We start from the raw sequence: 21,431 nt of genomic DNA on the forward strand, positions 1-21,431 counted from the left end.
AAGGCAGAGTGATGGGGGCGGTAAGTGAGAGGGGGCAGAGAGACAGCAAGTGAGCTATATTCTATCTACTGTCTCACTACAAATGGCCACCAACAGCCAGGTCTGGGTCTGAAGCCAAGAGTTCCAACCTGGTCTCCCACTCGGTTGGCAGGGGCTCAAGCACTTGTGACATCATCTGCTGCTTTCCCAGGAGCCTAAGCAGGGAGCTGGACACGAAATGGAACAGCTGAGACTCCAACTGGCACTCTTTGGAGAATACCAGATCCCCTTCCAAGAGAGTCAAGGCTACAACTCTTTACTGGGCTAATTCACCCTAAATATGGACATTCCAGTCTTAGCAACCAATTAAGTGAACACACTCAGGATAGTGCTTCATTGATGTGGGCACTATGTCTTCTAAGGCCGCCTCTAACAAATCTACTTTCAGGAATGTATTCTTCCCTTCCTCCTCAAAGCCAGCGATGTGATCTTTCCAAGTCTCCGCTTTTGTGGCTCCCCAGCGCCTGGTGTGGAATGTCTTGTGGCTGAGAGTCATCTGTCATCGACGAGCCTACTTGATTGTGCACTATCTTCCCTTAAAAAGGGAGGGCACTTGGCACACTGGTTAAGGACTAAGCCCCGGCTTGGGACGCCTGCATCCCATATTGGAGTGTCTGGGTTCAAGTCCTGGCTTCACTCCTGAGGCCACCTTTCTGCTAATTCACACTCTGGGAGCCCGCAGCTGAGAGCTCAAGTACATGGTCACTGCCACCTACATGGGAGACTTGGGCTGGCTTTGGATTGGCCCTGCCCTGGCTTTTGCAGGCATTTGGGAAATAAACCAGCAGACAGATATGTCTCCATGCCTTTCGAAAAAACAAATTATAATCTTTGTAAGTTTACTTACTAGATGCTTTTTCGTTAAATGATACTTTTCCCCTTTATTTCAAACATTTATTAAAAGCTTAACTAAGGGCCGGCGCCGCGGCTCAATAGGCTAATCCTCCGCCTGCGGTGCCGGCACACCGGGTTCTGGTCCTGGTCAGGGTGCCAGATTCTGTCCCGGTTGCTCCTCTTCCAGTCCAGCTCTCTGCTGTGGTCCGGGAGTGCAGTGGAAGATGGCCCAAGTCCTTGGGCCCTGCACCCTCAGGGGAGACCAGGAGAAGTGCCTGGCTCCTGGCACGGTGCGCCGGCCACAGCAGCCATTGGAGGGTGAACCAACGGAAAAGGAGGACCTTTCTCTCTCTGTCTCCCTCTCTCGCTGTCCACTCTGCCTGTCAAAAAAAATAATAATAAAATAAAATAAAAAATAAAAAAGCTTAACTAAGAGGCTGGTGCTATGGCATAGCAGGTAAAGCTGCCACCTGCAGTGCTGGCATCCCATGTGGACACCAGTTCGAGTCCCGGCTGCTCCACTTCTGATCCAGCTCTCTGCTATTGCCTAGGAAAGCAGTAGAAGATGCCCAAGTCCTTGGGCCCTTGCAACTGCGTGGGAGACAAGGGAGAAGCTCCTGGCTCCTGGCTTTGGATTGGCGTAGCTCTGGCCATTGTGGCCAATTGGGGAGTGAACCAGCAGAAGGAAGACCTCTCTCTCTCTCTGCTTCTCCTTCTCTCTCTGTGTAACTCATATATATATATATATATATATATATATATATATATATATATAAAACAAAAAAACCTAAGTGCCTCGCATACACAAAGTAGAAATTCATTGAAGGCCATATTTGAAAGACATGGCCTTGGAGCTTTGTTATTTTTTTTTTAATTTTATTTATTTATTTGAAAGAGTTACAGACAGTGAGAGGGAGAGACAAAAGGGTCTTCCATCCGTTGGTTCACTCCCCAGGTGGCCGCAACGGCTAGAGCTGCGCCAATCTGAAGCCAGGAGCCAGGTGCTTCTTCCCAGTCTCCCAGGTGGGTGCAGGGGCCCAAGAACTTGGCCCATCCTTCGTTGCTTTCCTAGGCCATCAGCAGGGAGCTGGATCAGAAGTGGAGCAACTGGGACTCAAACTGTCACCCATATGGGATGCCAGTGCATTAAGCCACAGTGCTAGTCCCTCAGTGGATACTTCTATAGCCCATTATCTAAAAAGAATAGCTGGAGCCAACTCATCAGATCTCGCTCCAAAGATTTTTACCAACACCTTGGCCCTCTTTTGCAGATTCTTTTTTTTTTTTTTTTTTTTGACAGGCAGAGTGGATAGTGAGAGACAGAGAGAGAAATGTCTTCCTTTTTGCCGTTGGTTCACCCTCCAATGGCCGCTGTGGCTGGCGCGAGGTACTTATCCTGGTCTCCCATGGAGGTGCAGGGCCCAAGCACCTGGGCCATCCTCCACTGCACTCCCGGGCCATAGCAGAGAGCTGGCCTGGAAGAGGGGCAACTGGGACAGAATCCAGTGCCCCAGCCGGGACTAGAACCCGGTGTGCCAGCGCCGCTAGGCGGAGGATTAGCCTGTTGAGCCACGGCGCCGGCCCATTTGCAGATTCTTAAGCCTTTTAACAGCTTTAGGACTTCCTTCCTAGATACCCCCCACTAATATTTCCTACTAGCAAAGTGAGCTGCCCATCCTTCTCGGGGAACCCTGGAGGATATTTCCTGATGGAACAGTAGGGCTTTGTGTCTAGAGTCACACTCATTTAATGGGAAACCAAAAGTCAAAACATCCCTGAAATAGTCAGTTAAATACAAGTATTATATTTCACCATGTTGTCTTTAGGGATATAAACAATCTAAAATAAGCACTTGAGTAGTGTACTGTATTGTATTGCTATTGCAGTAATATTTTGGAAGAAAGCTGAAGTTTGGAGGAACAACAGGCCATTAACCACGGCCATATTGAACCAATACCTGGAGCAAAGTTCAAATCTGAATCATCAGAGAAAGATCAAAACATCATCATGACGACAGGCACATCTCCGAACTGAATCCGATTTCTTTGAGGAAGAAAGGTACTGAATCTATTATAATAGAATATGCCTTTGAAGGATTGAGAAACAGGCCCTTTATTCCTGAAAAAAATCAAATCATGCTGATAAATGTCTTGTTACAGAGGAGAAAAAACAGAGATGACTAAGCTCAAAACCATCTCCTTCTGGCCTGTCAGATCTCTCCTAGGCAATGCTGCTTCTGCTAAGACATGTCATAAAATATGGTTTTGGCATATATCAAGGTGTGTAAGTTGGAGAAGACAGCTGTTTCAACATTTTTTAAAAAAGATTTATTTATTTGAAAGTCAGAGTTACACAAAGTGAGAAAGAGACAGAGACAGACAGATCTTCCATTTGCTGGTTCACTCCCCAAATGGCTGCCGTGGCCAGGGTGGGGCCAGACTGCAGCCAGGATCCAGGAGCTTCTTCCTGATCTCCCACATGGTGGCAGGGGTCCAAGCACTTGGGCCATCTTTCCCTGCTTTTCCAGGCACATTGGCAGGGAGCTGGATCAGAACTGGAGCAGTGGGGCCTATATGGGATGTCAGTGTTGCAGGCGGCAGCTTGCAACCTGTGACAACACAATGCAGGCCCCCAAGAATGCAGGTTTTTAAAACAGAAAAACCAGGAAATAGCAACATGTTAGGAATCTTTGTGTTTCTGAGGTGAAAATACTATATGGTACGGGTCCAGGAGGTAATCTAAAGAGGCTTGTCATACCTTTCATTATCAATCAGAGAACAGAGTACTGCAATGCACCGGAAACAGCCCGTTAGAGGAGGAGGACATCACCAGACATCAGTAAGGAAGCACTCACTGAACACAGGTGAGCCGACAGATTAGGTGCTACGGGATCAGCCCCCAAAAGCCCCCTGCTGCTCAGAAAATTAAAAATTGTGCTCTGCTTTTCTCAAGCCTACTTATTTCGAGGGATGAAACACAATGTATACCATGTATCATTTGCAGTGCTGTTAAGAGTAAGCATAGGACCCGCAAGGCAAACTGTGCAGAGAGCTTCCCCTTCAGCCTTTTGCCCATATACATACCCGGCTGTTCTCCGGACAAAGTACGAACTTTCTTTAGCAAATGAAATCATCCCGTTGCGTTTGCCCTTATCCTGTTTCACTTTTTTTCTTAATGCTTAAGACTACTTGACATTTTACCTATTTGTCAACTGTTTCCCCATGATGGCCGAGACTTCAAATATTTTGTTCACAGATATACCCCCAGCATCTAAAACTGTATCCAGCGCGTAGTAGGCTGTCAAAAATATTTGTAAAATTAATAAAAATGCTAAAAGGCTATGATGTCAGACCTGTTAAATTCTAACATCTTGTCCCATCTGTATCTGTGTGTGTATATGTGAATAAATTTAGATTCTGGAGTGACAGCATAAACCACGTCAGGGAGTCAGAAGTTACGTGAGAAGGTAGGAGAATGGCTGTAGAAACAAAGCAACAGAGCTTATTAAATGGATTAAAGCAATCGAACACTGCCTGCAAACTGCTTTAAGAATAAACCAAATGATGCTATAACTAGTACTCCAACAGTATTTTTTTTCACTTGGTGTTGCTATATGGGGGCAAACTGTTGAAATCTTTACCTAATATATACTAAACTGATCTTCTGTATATAAAGAGAATTGAAAATGAATCTTGATGTGAATGGAAGGGGAGAGGGAGCGGGAAAGGGGAGGGTTGCGGGTGGGAGGGAAGTTATGGGAGGGGGGAAGCCATTGTAACCTATAAGCTGTACTTTGGAAATTTACATTCATTAAATAAAAGTTTAATAAATGAAAAAAAAAAGAATAAACCAAATGTACCTCTGAACCCTTTCTTGTCTGAAATCTGAGTGTGATGGATTCAAATCCGCGTTAGGCTACTTGGATTCACGGGAGCTTTCTTTCCTGATAAAGCTTTTAAAGTTCATTTAGTACTTTCCCCTCCCTAAAGTACTGCCTGTAAAACTGAGAGTCTCCCATTACTATTTTGAGATTTGCCTGAGTCACAAGGTAGTCCTGGCGAACCACTCCGCTCTCTCTCTCAGTTTACTGAGGCTGCCTTTGAACTTGAAGCGGCAGCCAAACAGGAACAGGGCTCTTCGGCCTCTCTCCAAAAGGCCCGAGTCCTATGGATGTGGCGAGGCTTTATAAATCGCTGCAAATGGATTTCCCATGGGGTGGGGGTGGAGGGTAGCAAATATTTTACTTAACTTCCTCTATAACAACTCAGGGCTGGTAGAAAGGGCAGATGGGTATTACAACATAGCTGGGCAAATTTTCCAATGTTTGCCTAACATGTATTTTCAATTAAAGATACCCCTTCTGTAGTCCTACTAAATATGGACACTCCAAATCGCAAATGTAAGCAAAAAAAAAAAAAAAAAAAGTGTTGGATCTGACCCTGGCAAAGTTACACTTTAAAAAAAAAAAAGTGTCGCAGCTCATAAACATGTGTGACCCACAGAGGCCTTTTTCCAGGAAAGATGTAAGGAGTTACTTCTGCCCAGATACTCTTAGGTGCCCCCTATGTGGTCTTTGAATTCCTTCTGTTGTGTAGTTAACACTTCCTCCCTCAGGTGTCTGTGCCTTAGTGCTTTTACTCCCCCCCTCCCATGATGCCTCTTGACAGCATAATTCTGAATAATTCTGTACTCACACAAATGGAAACCCTGGGGGTGCAGCCGTGCAGGTCTCAAACTGATTCGCCGCTGCTCAGCACAGCCTGAACCTTCCCGGCTCCTCTTCGCTTGGCTGAGCTCCTCTCTTGGCTCAGGGTTAGCGATCTTGCATGGCATAGGAGGCTTAGGACCCAGGGGGCGCTTTATAGCTGAAAAACACCTCGCGCTGCAGCAAGCTGGCTGGGGAGCTCTCCGTTCTAAAGAGAGGCTGTTTACCAGAAGAGCCGTAGCAAGGGCAGGTCTCACTGCAAGGCTGGGACGGCGAGGCGGAGCCGCTGCCAAGGGGACCCCAGCTGGACACTGGTTGTCCGGTCACCTGCAGGATGGAGGAGGGGAGGATGCAGCTGGCCTGGGTACAAACGTTGGTCCTCAGCAACATGCTCCTTGCAGAAGCCTATGGATCTGGAGGTGAGAACACAATCTTTCCTTTCTCCAGCAACTTAAGGGAGCAGACCCGGGAGACTCTGTTTCCCAAACGGAGCCGGGATGCCAGGAAGTGAGGCTTTTAGCTGGGCTTTGTTGTCCTGTGCAAGCTTTTTTTTCCCTTTTCTCTTCCTTGCCTGGTCAGGGGCTTGCAGCTCCATCTTTGCCATTAAGAACAAAGGCAAGTAGCCACTTTCTCTTTCCTTTTCCTTGCTCAAGAGTGGATGGAGCTTGGTAGGGGGGAGGTGGCATCTCCCCCAACTCCTGCTCTTTTGACGCGCTCGGCACACTGTGGCCAGGGCACAGGCCTTCCCGCCCAGCTCTTCCTGGGGCTCTCTCGCCAAGGGGAGTGGGAGTCTGGAGTCACATCCAGGCAGGTCCCCCACCCCGCCCCTCGTAGGAAGGTCTTGAACCCTTGCCTGACTGAATCCAGGCTTTCGTAGACTCCAGTTGGGGCTGAACGTTGCCTCTTAAAAACGCAGGCGGTGGCTGTACCCCGGAGGAGGGAACACCAGTTTATGTAACATGGACATGACAACAGGCGGCTGATTATCAAGTGTGGCAGCCCCCTGCCCCCGATCCCGATCCCACCACCTCCACAAAGGGACCCGAAGTCAAGTCTTTCCCCTTCCCCACCAAAGTGGTCACCAGTCCAAGAGTTAACAGTCCCCTGCACTTGAGCGTTGCCCGTACCGCCTAGGGGCTTTTCAAGCTCTTTCTCTGCCATCACGTAGGGCCTCACAGCCTCCCTTCCAGGCGAAGTTTCCCGCGCGAGGACCCGGAGGTCCCTGTCACAGGGCCCGGGGACCTCCAGCCGGGTGAGGGGCGCAGCCGGGGTGGCGTCCTGGCTGCCCTGCCCGTCAGGTTGGGCGCCTTCCGCGGGCTGTCCGCCACTCAGGAACCGGGGCGGGGGTCCTTCTTCGCAGGCTGCTTCTGGGACAACGGTCACCTGTACCGGGAGGACCAGCCCTCGCCAGCGCCAGGCCTCCACTGCCTCAACTGGCTGGACGCGCAGGGCGCCCTGGCGCCTGGCCCCGCGTCGGGTGAGTGTCCGCTGGGGCGACGGGCGGGGCTGGCTGGCTGACCGGCGGGCGGGCGGCGGCAGCCGCGGTCCTGGCTCCGGTCCTGACCCCGGCCCCCGCCCCCCGGCCCATGGCGCCTTCTCTCCCCGTCAGGCGCTGGTAACCACAACTACTGCCGGAACCCGGACCACGACCCTCGCGGGCCTTGGTGCTACGTTAGCGGCCAGACGGGCGCCCCTGAGAAACGGCCGTGCGAGGATCTGCGCTGCCCAGGTAGCGGCTCTAACAGGCGCCGGGACCCGCGACCCTCCGCGCCGGCCGCTGACTGCGAGCGGCGGCTACACCCGCCGCGCACGTGTGGTCGCGAGACGCCGGCCGGCCCTGCCCCGCCCCCGCGCCGCGCGATTGGCCAGCGCTGTCTCCAGGCCGCGAGGCTCAAAGCCGATTGGCCGCCGCCGCCGCTCGGAGTGACCTCATCCTCCGCGAGCGCTTGTAAACAACCGTGTGAGGCGAGCCCGCGGCGCCGCGCCGTGCGCCGTGAGGGCGTCTCCGGGGCGAGGTCCTCTGGCGCTGGGGGTGTTGGGGGGCCTCAGAGAAGTTCTGCGACTCACCACGGGCAGTGTCAGGGTCCAGATATGAATCCGGATTTCTTAGGCTTGCTGCTCCCGCGGCAAGGGTTAAACGTGATCAGCACGGTTAAGCCTTTAGCGTTGGGGTTGGCACGAAGCGTGTGGTCAGTGATGAGTGTGAGAGGCTTGGAGGAGTCAAGTTTCCCTCATGGGGAGGTGGCGGACCCCACTGGGGAAGATAACATGGATTTGAGGCAAGAGGGAGACCCTTGCCCGCTCCTTTGTTCCCGCGATGGTGCCGCTGTGGGGGAGGAGGGTTTGACTTCAGGGTGTGTAGGGCGGTGGTATTCTGAGGTGGCCCCTCCTTCTGCGCCCCCTGCACTGTGGTCCAGGATCAGCTGTGGAATTCGCGCAGGGCAGTCTTTGACGAGAGCTATTTCCCACCTCACCTCCAGAGACCACCTCCCTGAGCCCGCCAGCCTTCACGGTGGAAATGGCGGATGGGCCGGGCGAAGACGAAGCGCAGGCGTTCCCTCCTGCCAACGCCCTGCCCGCCCGGAGCGAGGCGGCAGCTGTGCAGCCCGCGGTTGGGATCGGCCAGCGGGTGCGGATGAACTCCAAGGAGAAGAAGGACCTGGGAACTCTGGGTATGAGAGCCCCACCCTCCCCTCGTTTGGGGAGGCATTTGCTGACTGGCGGCGGCGTGGCTAATGGGGCCTTGTGTCCTGTCTCCCGCAGGCTACGTGCTGGGCATTACCATGATGGTGATCATCATCGCCATTGGGACTGGCATCGTCTTGGGCTACACCTACAAGAGGTCAGTAGATTCTCTTTTAGACGAGGGGGTCAAGTCAAATGAGCTTCCTCTGCGGCTTTCTTACCTAAAAGGAAGTGAGGTGTTGAAAGAATGGAAACCAGCTTAAGATGGAGAAACTTGGCTCTGGTCTTTACCAGGTGATCCTGGGTAAACACTTTTGTTTGGTGCTGTCACTTTGCACTCAAACACCTTGCGAGGCAGGGATTCTTTGTCAGAGAGGAGAACTGACTGCCTGAGGTCACACTGCCTGGAGTGGCAACCTGGATGCAAAGGTTCCAACTCGGCTCACTCGATCCCTATCTCTATCTCTCTCTCTCTATCTCTATCTCTCCCTCTCTCTCTCTCTGTCCCTATCCCTGTCTCTATGTCTCCATCCCTATCCCTATCCCTATCCCTATATCTCTATCTCTACCTCTCTATCTCTACCTCTACCTCTACCTCTACCTCTACCTCTACCTCTACCTCTACCTCTACCTCTACCTCTACCTCTCTATCTCTATCTCTATCTCTATCTCTATCTCAAGGCAGAGAGTGAGAGAAAGAGAGAAACAGACATCTCTTGCCTTGGTTCACTTCCCAGATGCCCACAACAGCCAGGGCTGAGCTGGGCCAGGTCGAAGCCAGGAGCCAGTCCTGGTCTCCCACCAGGTGGCAAGGACCCAACTATTTGTCACCTGCTGCCCCCCGGGGTGCACATTAGCAGGAAGCTAGAAAGCAGAAAGAAGCCAGAACTTGAACTCAGGCACTTGGATATGAGATGCTGGCGTCCCGAGCAGGAGCTTAACTGCTGTGCCAGACGGTCAACCCCCCCTCCCCCACTTTTGATACCAAATGCCCTGCTGTCTCATCCAACCTGCCTGGCATGGGGAGTGGGTGGCACTGTAGAAATTAAGCTGGGTACTCATTGCAGGGGCCCGGAGACTGAATTATTTCTGTGGGTTATAAAATTCTGCTACAGACACAGTTTTGTTGTTGGAATGTACATTTCCTAGTCCATAAGCAGTGAGGTCTCCTCTAGGGTAGGAGGCAAAAAGTGAGCTGGCGGATAGCCTGTGAGCCGTTCCTTCTCACACGTGAAATCCAGAGAGGCTACCTGTGGGCTGACAGTGTGGTGCAGCAGGTTAAGCCACTGCCTGCAACGCTGGCATTCCATGTCAGAGTGCCTGATTCGAGTCCTGGCTACTCTATTTCTGATGCAGCGCCTTGCTAGATCAGAAAAGTGGGAAAGTGGAAGATGGTCCAAGTATCTGGGCTCCTGCCACCCATGTGGGACACCTGAATGGAGTTACTGGCTCCTGACTTCAGCTTAGCCCAGCCACGGCTTTTTTGGCCATTTGGGGAGTGAACTAGCAGATGGAAGACACCCCCTCTCTGGTCACTCTGCCTTTCAAATAAATAAATAGATCTTAAGAAAACAAACAATGAACAAACAAATAGAAAAGAAAAAAAAAAAAAACCCAGAGGCTAACTTAGGGACATGATTTGTGGCTGGGACAGCAGGAGGCGGAATGCTAATTTTGGAAGGTCCCCTGAGATGCCATTTGGAAAAGGTTCTCAAAGTCAGAAATGGGTGCATGATAATAAGCGGAGCTTAATTCAATTCTACAGCAGTGCCTTGCTCTGGAAAATTATTTACTGCTTTTTGGCAAAGATCAGGGGATTTGACTTCCAGCTGAGTGTCTGTGATACATCTTCGCTATGGGCTACGTCTTCCTGTAAGGGAGGTGACAGTGATCTTCATTTTCCAGGGTTGAGAGCCATGCCTGAGCCATGGCCCCAGTAGATTTATTATATAAACCTAGGGTTCCTCAGAAATGCTGTAGCTTAGCTCTTCATTAAAAAAAATTTATTTGAAAGTCAGAGTCATACAGAGAGAGGAAGAGAGAGGCACAGAGAGAGACAGAGAGAGAGCTTCCATCCACTGGTTCACTCCCCGGATGGCTGCAATGGCCAGGGCTCTGCCAGGACAAAGCCAGGAGCCAGGAGCTTCTTGCGGGTTTCCCACATGGATACAGGGGCTTAAGCACTTGGACTGTCTTCTGCTGCTTTCCCAGGCGCATTAGCCGGGAGCTGGATCAGAAGTAGAGCAGCCGAGCCTGGAACCGGTGTCCATATGGGCGCCGGTGTCACAGGCAGGCAGCACTGCTGTGCCACAATGCCGGCCCCTGACCTCTTCATTTTATAGGCGAAACGGCACCTGGTGATAATCATAACAGCAGTAGTGAACATCGACCATGTATGTTCTTCAAGCACTTTGCCTGCATTAATGTGCTTCTCACAATCACCCCCATCAGGGAAATGCTATCATTATTCCCAGTTTACAGATGAGAAAACTGAGGCAGGAGGGGAGGTATATCCTGCCTGAGGTTACATACCTAGCAGTTGGTAGAGGGACGTCCTAGCCCTGGTACTAACTGGCTGTCTGCGTGAGTCTGAGAGGTTGTGCCCGTATCCTAGCAGCAGCATTGCTGTGGGGGCTAAGGCACGCACCTGCTTAGCTCAGTGAGGGCACAGGGTAAGTGGCAGTAAACAGCTGGTCTTTATTTTCCTGGGAAATGGGGGTAGTGCATTGATGGCCTCCAAACCCCATGCCATCTCTTGATATATTTTTTAAAGATTGATTTATTTCTTTCAAAGGCGGAGTTGCAGAGAGGGAGATCTGACAGAGAGGGAAAGAGATCTTCCATCTGCCGGTTCATTCCCCAGGTGGCTGCAATGGCCAGAGCTGGGCCAGGCTGAAGTCAGGAGCCAGGAGCTTCATCTGAGTGGCAGGGACCCAGGCACTCAGGCCGTCCTCTGCTGCTTTCCCACGCACATTAGCAGGGAGCTGGATTGGAAGATGAACAGCCAGGACCCCAACGGGCGCCCATATGGGATGGTGGCCTTGTAGGTGGTGGCTTAACCTGCTGTGCCACAGTGCCAGCCTCTTTTCTGTGATTCAGGAACAGGTTGTTGCCCACAGTGGGATGGCAGGTCCAGGGATAGCGGCGTGTTCCTTTCAGAGAGGAACATGTCCTCATAGCCCTGGCCTCCCCATCCCCGGTCAGACCCAAAGCACGCCGGTTCACTTTAGCCCTGCTTCCTGGTTCACTGGACAGCAGTTGGCTCTCCTCCAACCTGGTGACAGTTTCCAGGCCTTCCTGGGGCTTGACGAGATGTTCCTAATTCCGAGCCCGGTGCTGGTGCCCGGCAAGGAAGCCAGGCTCTGTTTCTGAAGATTTCTCCCTCAGGCTGTCAAGGATCCTCCCTTTGCTTTTCCTGTAAACTCAGGGCAGGGCACCACGCCACGTGACGCCCCGTCACCCACCACGTGTCCACTCTTTTCCTCAGTAAACCTGCTCGGAGAACAGACTGTACAACAGGAAACCACATGTGGGTTGGAGACAAGCTCTTAGCTGCCATCGCTGCCCAGAGTCAGAGACCAGGATGTCCTGGACAGAGCTGTAGGCTGAGGTGGCCTCTCAACCTCAGCATGGTGTCTGTTCAGTGGAGGTACATCCCCTCCCCACATCTGCCCATCCAAGCTGAGCGCAGGTATTACATGTAAGCGTAGGATACCACAGGCAATCACCATGGTAGCAGCCCATGTTTATTTTGTGCTTTTTCAGTAAGTAAGGCCTATTATGTGCTCTCACCCACTCCTCAAAACGCAGGAAGCACTTTAACTCCATTTTCAGTGAACAGCTGAGACCTTGAAGCGTCAAGTGCACCACAGCTAGTGGGGTATGTCTCAAGATGATCAGCATCTCCACCAAGGTCCAGCAGCTTCATGTAAATTTGAATTGCAAAGGACAGTAGGCAAAATAAACTTTAAAAAAAAAAAAAAAAAAAGGCTGGGTTTAGAAGTCAAAAGCCGCAGGGTCTAGTTCTAGAGCTGGCACCCATTCAGGATGTGACAGTGGCCAAGCTATTCCCCTCCTCCCGGCCTCAGTATGCTTCGTCTGTGAGACGGTGTGGGGGCAGGGGGTTACAGGTGATAACCCCCTGAGCTCTGCTATTTCCTCAAAAGACAGTCCTGACCCACGGTCATACATGGTTCGAATCCCAGCTCTGCAGCTGGCTTGAACAGCTAAGTTCACCCCTGTGGATCTGTCTTCCCAACTTGAAGACAGAGATCACAGGTGATACCTATGACACAGAGGTGTGCTGTGAGGTGGAATCAGACGTAGATGGAGGCTACATGATCCATAGCTTCCTGGGCCAACTTTCCCCGAGCAGTGGGGTGACACAGCATTCCCTGTGTTACCTAAGGAGGTCCAGGGTGTTTCCCTTAGCCCGGGAGAGGACGCCAGAGGCAGGCAGCAGCTCCGTCCGCACCTGTGCTCTCTGGCCAGCCCAGTCCTCCATGGCTGGCCCTGGAGCTCTCAGGGTCCTCCCTGCAAGCCTTGAACCCTGCCAAAGGCCATCAGGCTGGGCTAATGGGATGGCGGTTTCCCCTGGCTGGGAAGAGTGGGCAGGCAGCAGGCTTCCTCTCTGGGGAGGAAGGGCGGCTCAGCTGGGTCTTTGTCCTGGTTGTCCGGGCCACAGGGTTCAGGTGGCCAGTCTACTGCTGAGCAGCTCCCTGTCCCAGTTCCAAGTGTGCTGTCTGCGCTAGGTCCAGGGGGAGCTCTTACGTTCTGATAGGGAAAAAAAAGTAAGTCAACACCACCCCACCCGCTCAGGAGAGGAGCTGAGTCAGAGAAGGAGCCCTTTGTTCTTTCTTGGCTGCTAGACAGCAGCCTGGCTGGGCCTCCGCCCCTCCAGGCAGGGAGAGGGGGCTGGGCAGCACGATGGTGAGCGCAGCAGGCCTGGTGGCCTCTCTCAACGCCTCCCGAGGGAGCTGGGGGCAGCCATTGCATCTCTGAGACTTACAGGCACCATTAACAGCAGGCACGTGGGGTTGGGCGTGCTTGTGGGCTTCTAAATGGATGAGCCGAACCCAGAGCAGTCCCGGCACCTGCCTCTTTTCCACCCTTGGCTGCTCTTCTAGCCCTGCCCTGCCCCCGTAATACGGATTGATTTTTCCCTCCTGAAGACTTAAGTATGTTCAGCCTGACCACTGTCAGCAGCTCAGCTGGCCACAGCTCATAAATCTGCTCAGTAAAGGAGGTGGCTGAGGAGAGCAGGGCTCTGGCGTGCCTCCAACGCCTCAGTTTTTGCATCTATAAAATGGGGTTGGGGGCCGGTGCCGTGGCTCACTTGGCTAATCCTCCGCCTGCGGCGCCGGCACCCCGGGTTCTAGTCCCGGTCGGGGCGCCAGATTCTGTCCCGGTTGCCCCTCTTCCAGGCCAGCTCTCTGCTGTGGCCCGGGGAGGCAGTGGAGGATGGCCCAAGTGCTTGGGTCCTGCACCCTCAAGGGAGACCAGGAGAAGCACCTGGCTCCTGCCTTCGGATCCGCACAGCACGCCAGCTGTAGCGGCCATTTGAGGGGTAAACCAACGGAAGGAAGACCTTTCTCTCTCTCTCTCTCTCTCTCTCTAACTGCCTGTCAAAAAAAAAGGGGGGGTTGGAAATTAAAAGAATGGTGCAAATACAGAATGTGTGGCACCCACGAGGCGCATGGTAGCTCCCCTCATCCCGGATAACAGGAGGCCCGTTTGCTGGTCCCTCAGCAGCTACTCAGAAGTTACAAGTGCGAGGCTTTCCTTCTCCCTCCAGCCCCTTACGTTTTGAAATTCAGGCCTTGGCAAAAGACACCCTAGACCTTCCAGGTTTCTCCCTACATGGAAGAATCTGGCTTTTTTTTTTTTTTTTTTTTTTTTTGAGGCAGGTATTTTCCTCTGTGTTGTGGCCGCTGTAAATGATGACTGGGGCCCAAGGGTAGTGTGACTCTCAGCACAAGTGGGAGAGCAGTTGACCCAGATGACCCTAACCCCGTGAGCAGTGTCCCTTCATTGGCTCTCTGGGTGCCCTGGGAGTTTCTCTGTGGTGTCCAGTAGTGAGACTAATGAGAAAGAGGAGGCAGGCACCCGAGGCTGGGACGGTCAGACTGTCACCCCCCCAAGCCACTCAGGGTAATGAGCTCACACCTCTGCCTCCTGTGATCTCACAGGACTAGGAAATCAGAACAGCAGGGGCCTTGGAGTTTCAGTCCAACTCCTTGTTTTACAGAAGATGGATTAAGGCCCAGAGGAGGGGATTACAGAGGTCACATAAACAGCCTGCCTTGGCTGGTCAGCAGGAGAGCTTCCTTGGGAAACTAAATTAAAATAACATTGCTTGGTGAGTCGTCCTATTCCGGGCGAATCGCAGTCACATCCCAGGAGTGTTTCCAGCAGCTTTACTGTGTGCAAAACGCTTTCACATTCATTATCTTCTCTGGAGGTAGAAGGGGGAAACAAGGCTCAGAGCGGCCTTTACCAAGCGTCGCACAGCTAAAGCTGAGCTGGCACAGGAACACGCGGAAAGGACTGGACGGGGGCAGGCGTTTGGCACAGCAGGTACTGGGGACTCCCAGATCCGATTTGGGAGTGCCCGGGTTTGAGTCCCTGCATCTCTCCTGACTCCAGCTTCCTGCTGACGCACACCCTAGGAGGCAGCAGGTGACTCACATTGCTGCATCCCTACCACCCACCACGTGGGAGACACAGATTTGTTTCCAGCTCCTGGCTTCAGCCTGGCCCAACCTCACCAGTTGTGGGCATTTGGGGAGGGAACTGGCAGATGGGGACTCTTTGTCCCCCTGCTGTTCCAAAAAACAGATGCAAAACAACCACACACACACACACATACACACGCACGCGCGCACGCAAAACCCTGGATGCTTTAGACCGTTCTGAGACACCATGCAAACTCTTCTTCCTCCAGCCTGCCCCTCCTCCTGTCCCGTTTTCCCAGTCTTCCTCTCCGGTATCTGGAAGCGTCTGTCATTGCACATCCCATCACTGTCCCCGAGGACATGCCAGGCAGGGTCGCAGTGCTTCATGTCACGCGGCAGCCGCTGTTCAAGGCTCTCTCTGGGAAGATTTCCTCTGTGGCTGAGCCCAGGTGGCTAGCTGCTGGCCTCAGAGGAAGCTGACATGGGTTCTGGGTGCTGGTTTTGGTGTGCAACGTGCCAGGCACTCACCAAGCCCTCCGGTTGGCAGTGGGGACTCGGTTTGAGTCCCTGCCGCACATTTCTTTTCTTTTTTTAGATTTATTTATTTGAAAGAGTTACACAGAGAGGAGAGGCAGAGAGAGAGAGAGAGGTCTTCCATCTGATGGTTCACTCCCCAGATGGCCACAATGGCCAGAGCTGCACTGATCCGAAGCCAGGAGCCAGGAGCTTCTTCCGGGTCTCCCACATGGGTGCAGGGGCCCAAGGACTTGGGCTATCTTCCACTGCTTCCCCAGGCCACAGCAGAGAGCTGGATAGGAAGTGGAGCAGCTGGGACTTGAACCAGTGCCCATACGGATGCTGGTGCTTCAGGCTAGGGCATTAACCCACTGCGCCACAGCGCTGGCACCACCGGCACCGCTGCACATTTCTTGTAGGGCAACATCGCTCAAGTCAACATTTCTCTGATCATCAGCCAGAGTCCAGCAGACTTGGGTTTGAGCCCATCACATCCTTGGGGAGTTCTTGTAACTTCTCTGGGCCCCTCCTCATCTTCAAAACGATTAATTCTTAGGACTGGGCTGAGAAGGAAGTGATGTACCACGTACCAAGTCCTTAGCATGCAATGGGCACTCCACAGAAGGCAGTAGCACCGTGAGAACTCAGAGGGATATGGAAACCCTGAGAGCTCTGATGGTCACTCTCTCATTGTCTCCCACAGACCTGAGAGTCCTTTTCGCTCCCGGCATGGGTTGGGGATAGTCCATTTCCAGCCTGGGCTCACACCCGCTGGGACTTTTGAATAAGAAGGTTGTCCTGGAAGGCAATGACGATGGCCAGGTCAGCCTTCTGTACAGCTTCATGGGTTAGGGCCAAAGCTGAGGTAGTTTTCTGGGTCTCATGTAGACCTGGGCTGAAAAAGCAAAACCCTACCTTGCTGTGAGAGCCTCTTCCCTCCACGCGATCTCCATTGAGCTCCACTGCAGAAACACGAGGCCCCCACTGCTGTTGCCCCCATCACACATCTGCGGAGTGCAGACGGGAGGCGCAGGAGCTCCTTGTTAAGACCATCTTGAAGAACAGAAACCCGGTGTCTGGGACCTGGGTCCTCCTGGACCGGCCGCCGAGAGCCCCTGCTCCTGCCCGGGCCTCCCGGGCGCTACGGAACAAAGCCAGGCAGAGGCCCCGCCTGAACATCTCCCTCTCTTCTCGCCAGGGGGAAGGACTTGAAAGCCCAGCACGAGCAGAAAGCGTGCGAGAGGGAGATGCAGCGAGTCGCCCTGCCCCTGTCTGCCTTCACCAACCCCACCTGTGAGATTGTGGACGAGAAGACCATCGTGGTCCACGCCAGCCAGACCCCGGCGGATCTTCAGGAGGGCAGCACTCCCCTCATGGGCCAGGCCGGCACTCCTGGGGCCTGAGCCCCGCCGGAGGGCAGGAGCCCATGCAGACGCTGGCGCAGGGGAGCCCTGATTCCTACAGCTGGGAATCTACACTCTGCGGTTCAAACCCTACCCCTACTTTTTTCTTTCTTTTTTTTTCTTTTTGGTGAATCCCAAAGCCAGAAGCATGTGGCGCTGTAGGCTGAGGACAAGGCTGGGTAGGGGCCTACCGATGCTCCTTCTCCATCCCTTGGAGAGGATTTTTGCCTGTGGATGGGGATCGTGGCAGCTCCCACAGTGGTGCTGCTGACAAGGGCTTCCAAACACGGTCTGCATCCCTGGAAGCGAACCAGGGACGAGGCGGGGAGAGCTTCCCCAGGCTCCTCTGTGCTCTCCTAAGACGGCCTCAGTCTCCGCCTTCCCATTTGTTTTCCACGGGTTCAATGGCGTACACTGTTATTCATGGCTAAGGTCAGGCAGGCCAGGAGGCAGTGGCACTGAAAAAAATATATTTAGTCTTGAAAATATTCAGGACGGAACTCCCTGCTGACCTCTGAGAACCGGAAATGGGTTTGTACAGAAGTCAGGACTTGTGGGCTGAGGACAGCATCTGGGCTGGGGGCTGCTGAGTGTGCTCCAGCTTGCTAGCGGTGATGTGCCTTGACAACCGTGGGCCGGGCCTGGGCCCAGGGGCCCTTCCTTGTTCCCTAAGGAAAGGAAGGGAAGAATTGCACTAAACATTCCACTTAGGAGGAAGCAGAGAAGGATCTGCTCCTGCCTTAGGCCACGGGGGCAGAGGTGGACCTGAGCTGCCCCAGTGTCCTGGCAGGGTTGGGCAGTGACCTCATTTCGTACGGGTAAGAGAGCAGCCAGCTAACCAGTGAGAATCGCACCGTGGGCCCTGTGACCCAAGTAAACTTGGAAAGCAAGGTTAACAAAGCATTTCCGGGCTTGCTGTGCAGTGGGCCTGAGTTTGGAGGTGGCCCTGTGCCTTCCTATGGGGTAGAGGGGCTAGGGTCACATCCCCTAACCTGAACAATCCTGGAGCCATCGGAAAGGACTGTAGGGTTCTTCAAGCCTTTTGGACACAGGGAAACAAGAGCGACTCGCCCAAGGTCAGAGAGCAGGCTCCTGGCACGACCAAGAGGGGAGCCCGGCTGTCTGACCGAGCGCCAACATTTCTCCAATGCACTGTGCTGCACTGTGCTAGGGGCTCGGCGGGCCCTCCAAGTCCTGACGTCACACTTGGAGGCCCTGGCCGTGCTCCCTAGCCACAGGGCTTCCTTCCCAGAGCCCTTCTACTGCCCGAAGTGGAGAGGGGGGTGAGTGGAGCCCCCCCCAGCAGACTGTTCCCGGGAACCATCTGCTGAGGGGGCCTAGACCTCAGGGGGTCCCTTGGTGTTCGTGATGCTGGAGTAGAGAACATTACTGGTTTCTACTTTTCTATAACAGCATTTCTCTGTATACATGTTTTATATACCTCATACTGACACCTGCGTATAAAGTACGAGAAATTGCTCTGAATCTGACTTATATTAAAAACAAACAAAAACACAACATTGTTGGTTTTTTGTTTTTTTTTTTTTGTTTTTTTTTTTTTGAGTGCCACAAGCACTCCCCCTGTAAGTTAGGAAGCTTCGGGTCACCTCGTCAAAGCCTGTGCGGCGAGCTCTGGCCTGCTCTTCGCTCACCCTAGACCAGAAACCGGAAGGCTCTTGAACCCGAGGGCGGCAGCCTTTGATAGGCTCTGCTTCCCGATCGCCGCTCTCGCAGCAGGAGTCTCCCAGGTCGAAGCCATAGGAAGCACGAGTGGGTGGGCATCCCAAGATGGCGAGCGGTCATCGCCAAGCTCTCCCCGAGGTGGAGTGAGGTCCACCAGACGTCCAGACAGGAACATCCAGACAGCCCGTGTCAGGGCTGGGGCCGGGGCCGGTACCACAGCAGCCAGGGGCTGAGGGAAGTCCCTGTAGGCCGATTCCCAGGGCTCCAGGACAGTTGGTTCTGAGCCGCTAGGAATACGCAGGGTGACCTGTGCCCGTGCCCAGCCATCGCTCTATAGTTCCACCACTACCCCCAAATCATCAGGATTTTCAGGAGCCAAATTCTGCTCTTGTCCTGGATTCCTGGGATGCTTGAGAGGAATTACCTTTAGGTTTCTGGGTTCGTATTGTGCCCACGACCCCCAGCTAGGCAGACAGCATCATCCCGCTCAGTGGTCCCTCCACATCCCGCTGTATGCAGAAGGCACAAGCAGTGGGTCTTCTCCATGCCCACCCTAAGGGCATTCATTTCTCCCCACTGCAAGGGTGAACCCAGCCCTGTGGAGAGAAAGCCAGGAGGCCCGGCCTGGAGAAGTGTTCCTGTGTTAGAGGACAGAGTGCAGGGCTGAGAGGAAGGACCCAGCCCGGAGACAGGACAAGGAAGAGCAGCCTGGGCCACAAGGAGGAGGGGAGAACTGGGTGCCCAAGCACTGCCTGTGGTGGGCAGCTGTGTGGCCTGGGCCACCTCCGGGCCAAGCTCCAAGTCTCACTCTCAGGCTCGTCACTTAGGTTCACCGCTTACTTTATTTAGTCTGCTCAACGGCCCAGCTCAGGCCCACCACTCCCGTGCTTGCTGGAGACAGCTGAGGCGCAAGCACCATGAGGCTGAGCCAGGCTGCTGCCGCGAGTCCGGGGCTCGACCCTACAGCAAGCTGGCGAGCTGCACACGCGAGGACAGTCTGCGTCGCCAGAGATGACATCTGATCCCGCCACTCGTCAGGTCTATGTACAACATTTCCCGTCTCACCCAGCAGATGGAACAAGGGAATATTAACAGCAACCACTCTCCAGGGTCACACCCCCTCCCCACAGTACAACCACCCCAAACCCACTCCCCACTTGTTAAATATGGTGCAAGCTCACAGCCACTTAGGAGGCAAATCCAAGTCATACTGAAGAATCCCCGGAGCTCTGGGAGCCCAGGTGGGGGGGACCTCAGGCTGTCCAGTGCCCTTGTCCTCCAGGGTGGCTCAGGGGGCTGTGGCCAGGGGCTAGTGAGTTGGGCCAGCCAACAGAGGAGGTAGAAGGCCCAGTCAGGGAGCTGTCTCCCAGCATCTCAGCTCTGGGACTCTGCCTCTCCAACTCAAGCTGCTACCTGGACCAGGCACACAGAAGGGTGACACTGCCGACGCCCACTCCCCAGCCTCAGACCCCAGGCCTGTGGCAAGCCAGGCTGTCCTCCGGAAACCATCCAGCTCCAGCCAGTGTGTCTTAGGGGTCTGCCTGAGGAGCCCTCCAAGGCCTGAGTGACAGGAGCTAGGACATGGGCAGGGCCTCTTTATTCCCAGCCCCCAGCCTCTTCCTGTGCTCGTGGGTGACTTGCTTGGTGCAGACAGAAAGGATGTCACCCAGAAACTTCTCAGCCAGCCTCCAGTAGTAGAGTTTGAAAATGTGATGTGGTCCCTGGCCTGTGGGAGCCCCACCCTCCCCCCACTCTGATACGGTCCCAGGGCTGGCGCGAGCCACCCCCTGGCAGGTGAGCAGAAACCAGCCCTCCTATCCTTGCCTCCTGGCCACTTGACTAAGGGACTCTTCAAGGCCTGCTCCCTTCCCCTCTGCCCCGGGGAGGGCAGGACCTGAAGGGCACACGGGGAGCACCACTGTCCTCTCACGCTCTCCCAGTGTCACTGGCCATCGGTCTTTCGTCCACACGCCCACTTGAAGTCCTCCTGCACCCACGGGTAGGTTCACCCCGGGACACTGCCCAGCAGGTCCAGGTCATGCCGATTAGTGTAAGCAGGAGCCTCCCGGGATCCCAGGGCAGGGAGTCCCCGAGTGGTCCCACGTAACATATTCCTCCTGGCCCAGGGTCCAGGCTCGTGTCTCTTCTTCACAGCTTTGAGGCGAGTGTTGGATTGAGCGACAGTAACCAGGCTCCGGAACCTGTGGAGGTGCACGTCCCTGGCGCTGCACCTGCTTGCCTCCTGGGGAGGTAGTAGGGATGGCTTGTTCTGCTTCTAGACAAGCCGCCAATCCACAGGAAGCCAGGACGGCCCTGCTCACTGCAGGGGTCGGGCGCAGAGGGGGCAAGGCGGGCTGGGGCACGCCCCCCTGCAGGGGGCTGGCCCGGGGCTAGGGAGGCGAGTCCCGGGTCAGGCCGTACTGCATGCTCACAGTGTGGTCCAGCTCCTCCAGCTCTGCCGGCAGCGGAATGCCCAGCTCCCCCAGGTACAGAGAGAGGGCCTCGAAGGAGTCCTCCAGTTTTGAGAAGGCCGGCCTAGAAAGAAAGGGAGGGGATGAGAGGCAGGGCCATGGGCTGGAGTGGGAGGAAGCCAGGCTCGCGGCTCGCTCACTTCCTGGTCCTATGACCAACCTCCTGCAAACCCCATAACTTCCTCGTGCCTCCCCGGGAAGTGGGAGTAATATAGCACTACTGCTGTCTCCCAGGGCTCTGTAAAGACTAAAGGTAATGCTGGGAGGAGTCTGGCCTGGCTGGAGGTGAGAACTTAATAAAAAGCAGGCCCCTCCCACGTCTCAGAAAACACAAATGGTCCAAGGTGGGGGCAGACGGAGTCCCTTTGTGAAGGTCTCTTTCCAGGCCTCAGACTTGTTGTTTCCACACCAACGGAGCTGC

The 21,431-nt window shown here is 54.1% G+C and overlaps 2 protein-coding genes across 4 annotated transcripts in view; one reads left to right on the forward strand and one right to left on the reverse strand.

Moving 5' to 3' along the window:
* Window positions 1-5,763: 5,763 nt before the first annotated feature.
* On the forward strand, window positions 5,764-18,367 carry PIK3IP1 (phosphoinositide-3-kinase interacting protein 1). The gene is made up of 6 exons (XM_062181982.1): window positions 5,764-5,997; window positions 6,939-7,055; window positions 7,188-7,307; window positions 8,059-8,250; window positions 8,342-8,420; window positions 16,652-18,367. Exons 1-6 carry the CDS (start codon window positions 5,913-5,915, stop codon window positions 16,854-16,856), a joined length of 798 nt encoding a protein of 265 aa, XP_062037966.1. The 5' UTR covers window positions 5,764-5,912; the 3' UTR covers window positions 16,857-18,367.
* Window positions 18,368-19,362: 995 nt separating this feature from the next.
* Window positions 19,363-21,431, reverse strand: part of LIMK2 (LIM domain kinase 2) — a 67,456-nt gene continuing 65,387 nt past the window's right edge. For all 3 annotated transcript variants that reach the window (XM_062182093.1, XM_062182095.1, XM_062182094.1), the window contains one exon: window positions 19,363-21,074. In XM_062182093.1, the coding sequence (XP_062038077.1) occupies window positions 20,930-21,074 (145 nt within the window). In that variant the 3' untranslated portion in view covers window positions 19,363-20,929. The remainder of the gene's footprint in view (window positions 21,075-21,431) is intronic.

Source organism: Lepus europaeus, chromosome 23 (genome assembly GCF_033115175.1).
Source record: "Lepus europaeus isolate LE1 chromosome 23, mLepTim1.pri, whole genome shotgun sequence".
NCBI classification, from domain to species: domain Eukaryota; kingdom Metazoa; phylum Chordata; class Mammalia; order Lagomorpha; family Leporidae; genus Lepus; species Lepus europaeus.

What these genes read in the sequence shown, in the direction of transcription:
- PIK3IP1 (XM_062181982.1), top strand. Translation starts at nt 5,913, where the DNA reads ATGGAGGAGGGGAGGATGCAGCTGGCCTGGGTACAAACGTTGGTCCTC. An exon ending in AGAAGCCTATGGATCTGGAG is followed by an intron (nt 5,998 to 6,938) that starts GTGAGAACACAA and finishes CCTTCTTCGCAG; the next exon opens with GCTGCTTCTGGGACAACGGT. An exon ending in TTGGGCTACACCTACAAGAG is followed by an intron (nt 8,421 to 16,651) that starts GTCAGTAGATTC and finishes TCTTCTCGCCAG; the next exon opens with GGGGAAGGACTTGAAAGCCC.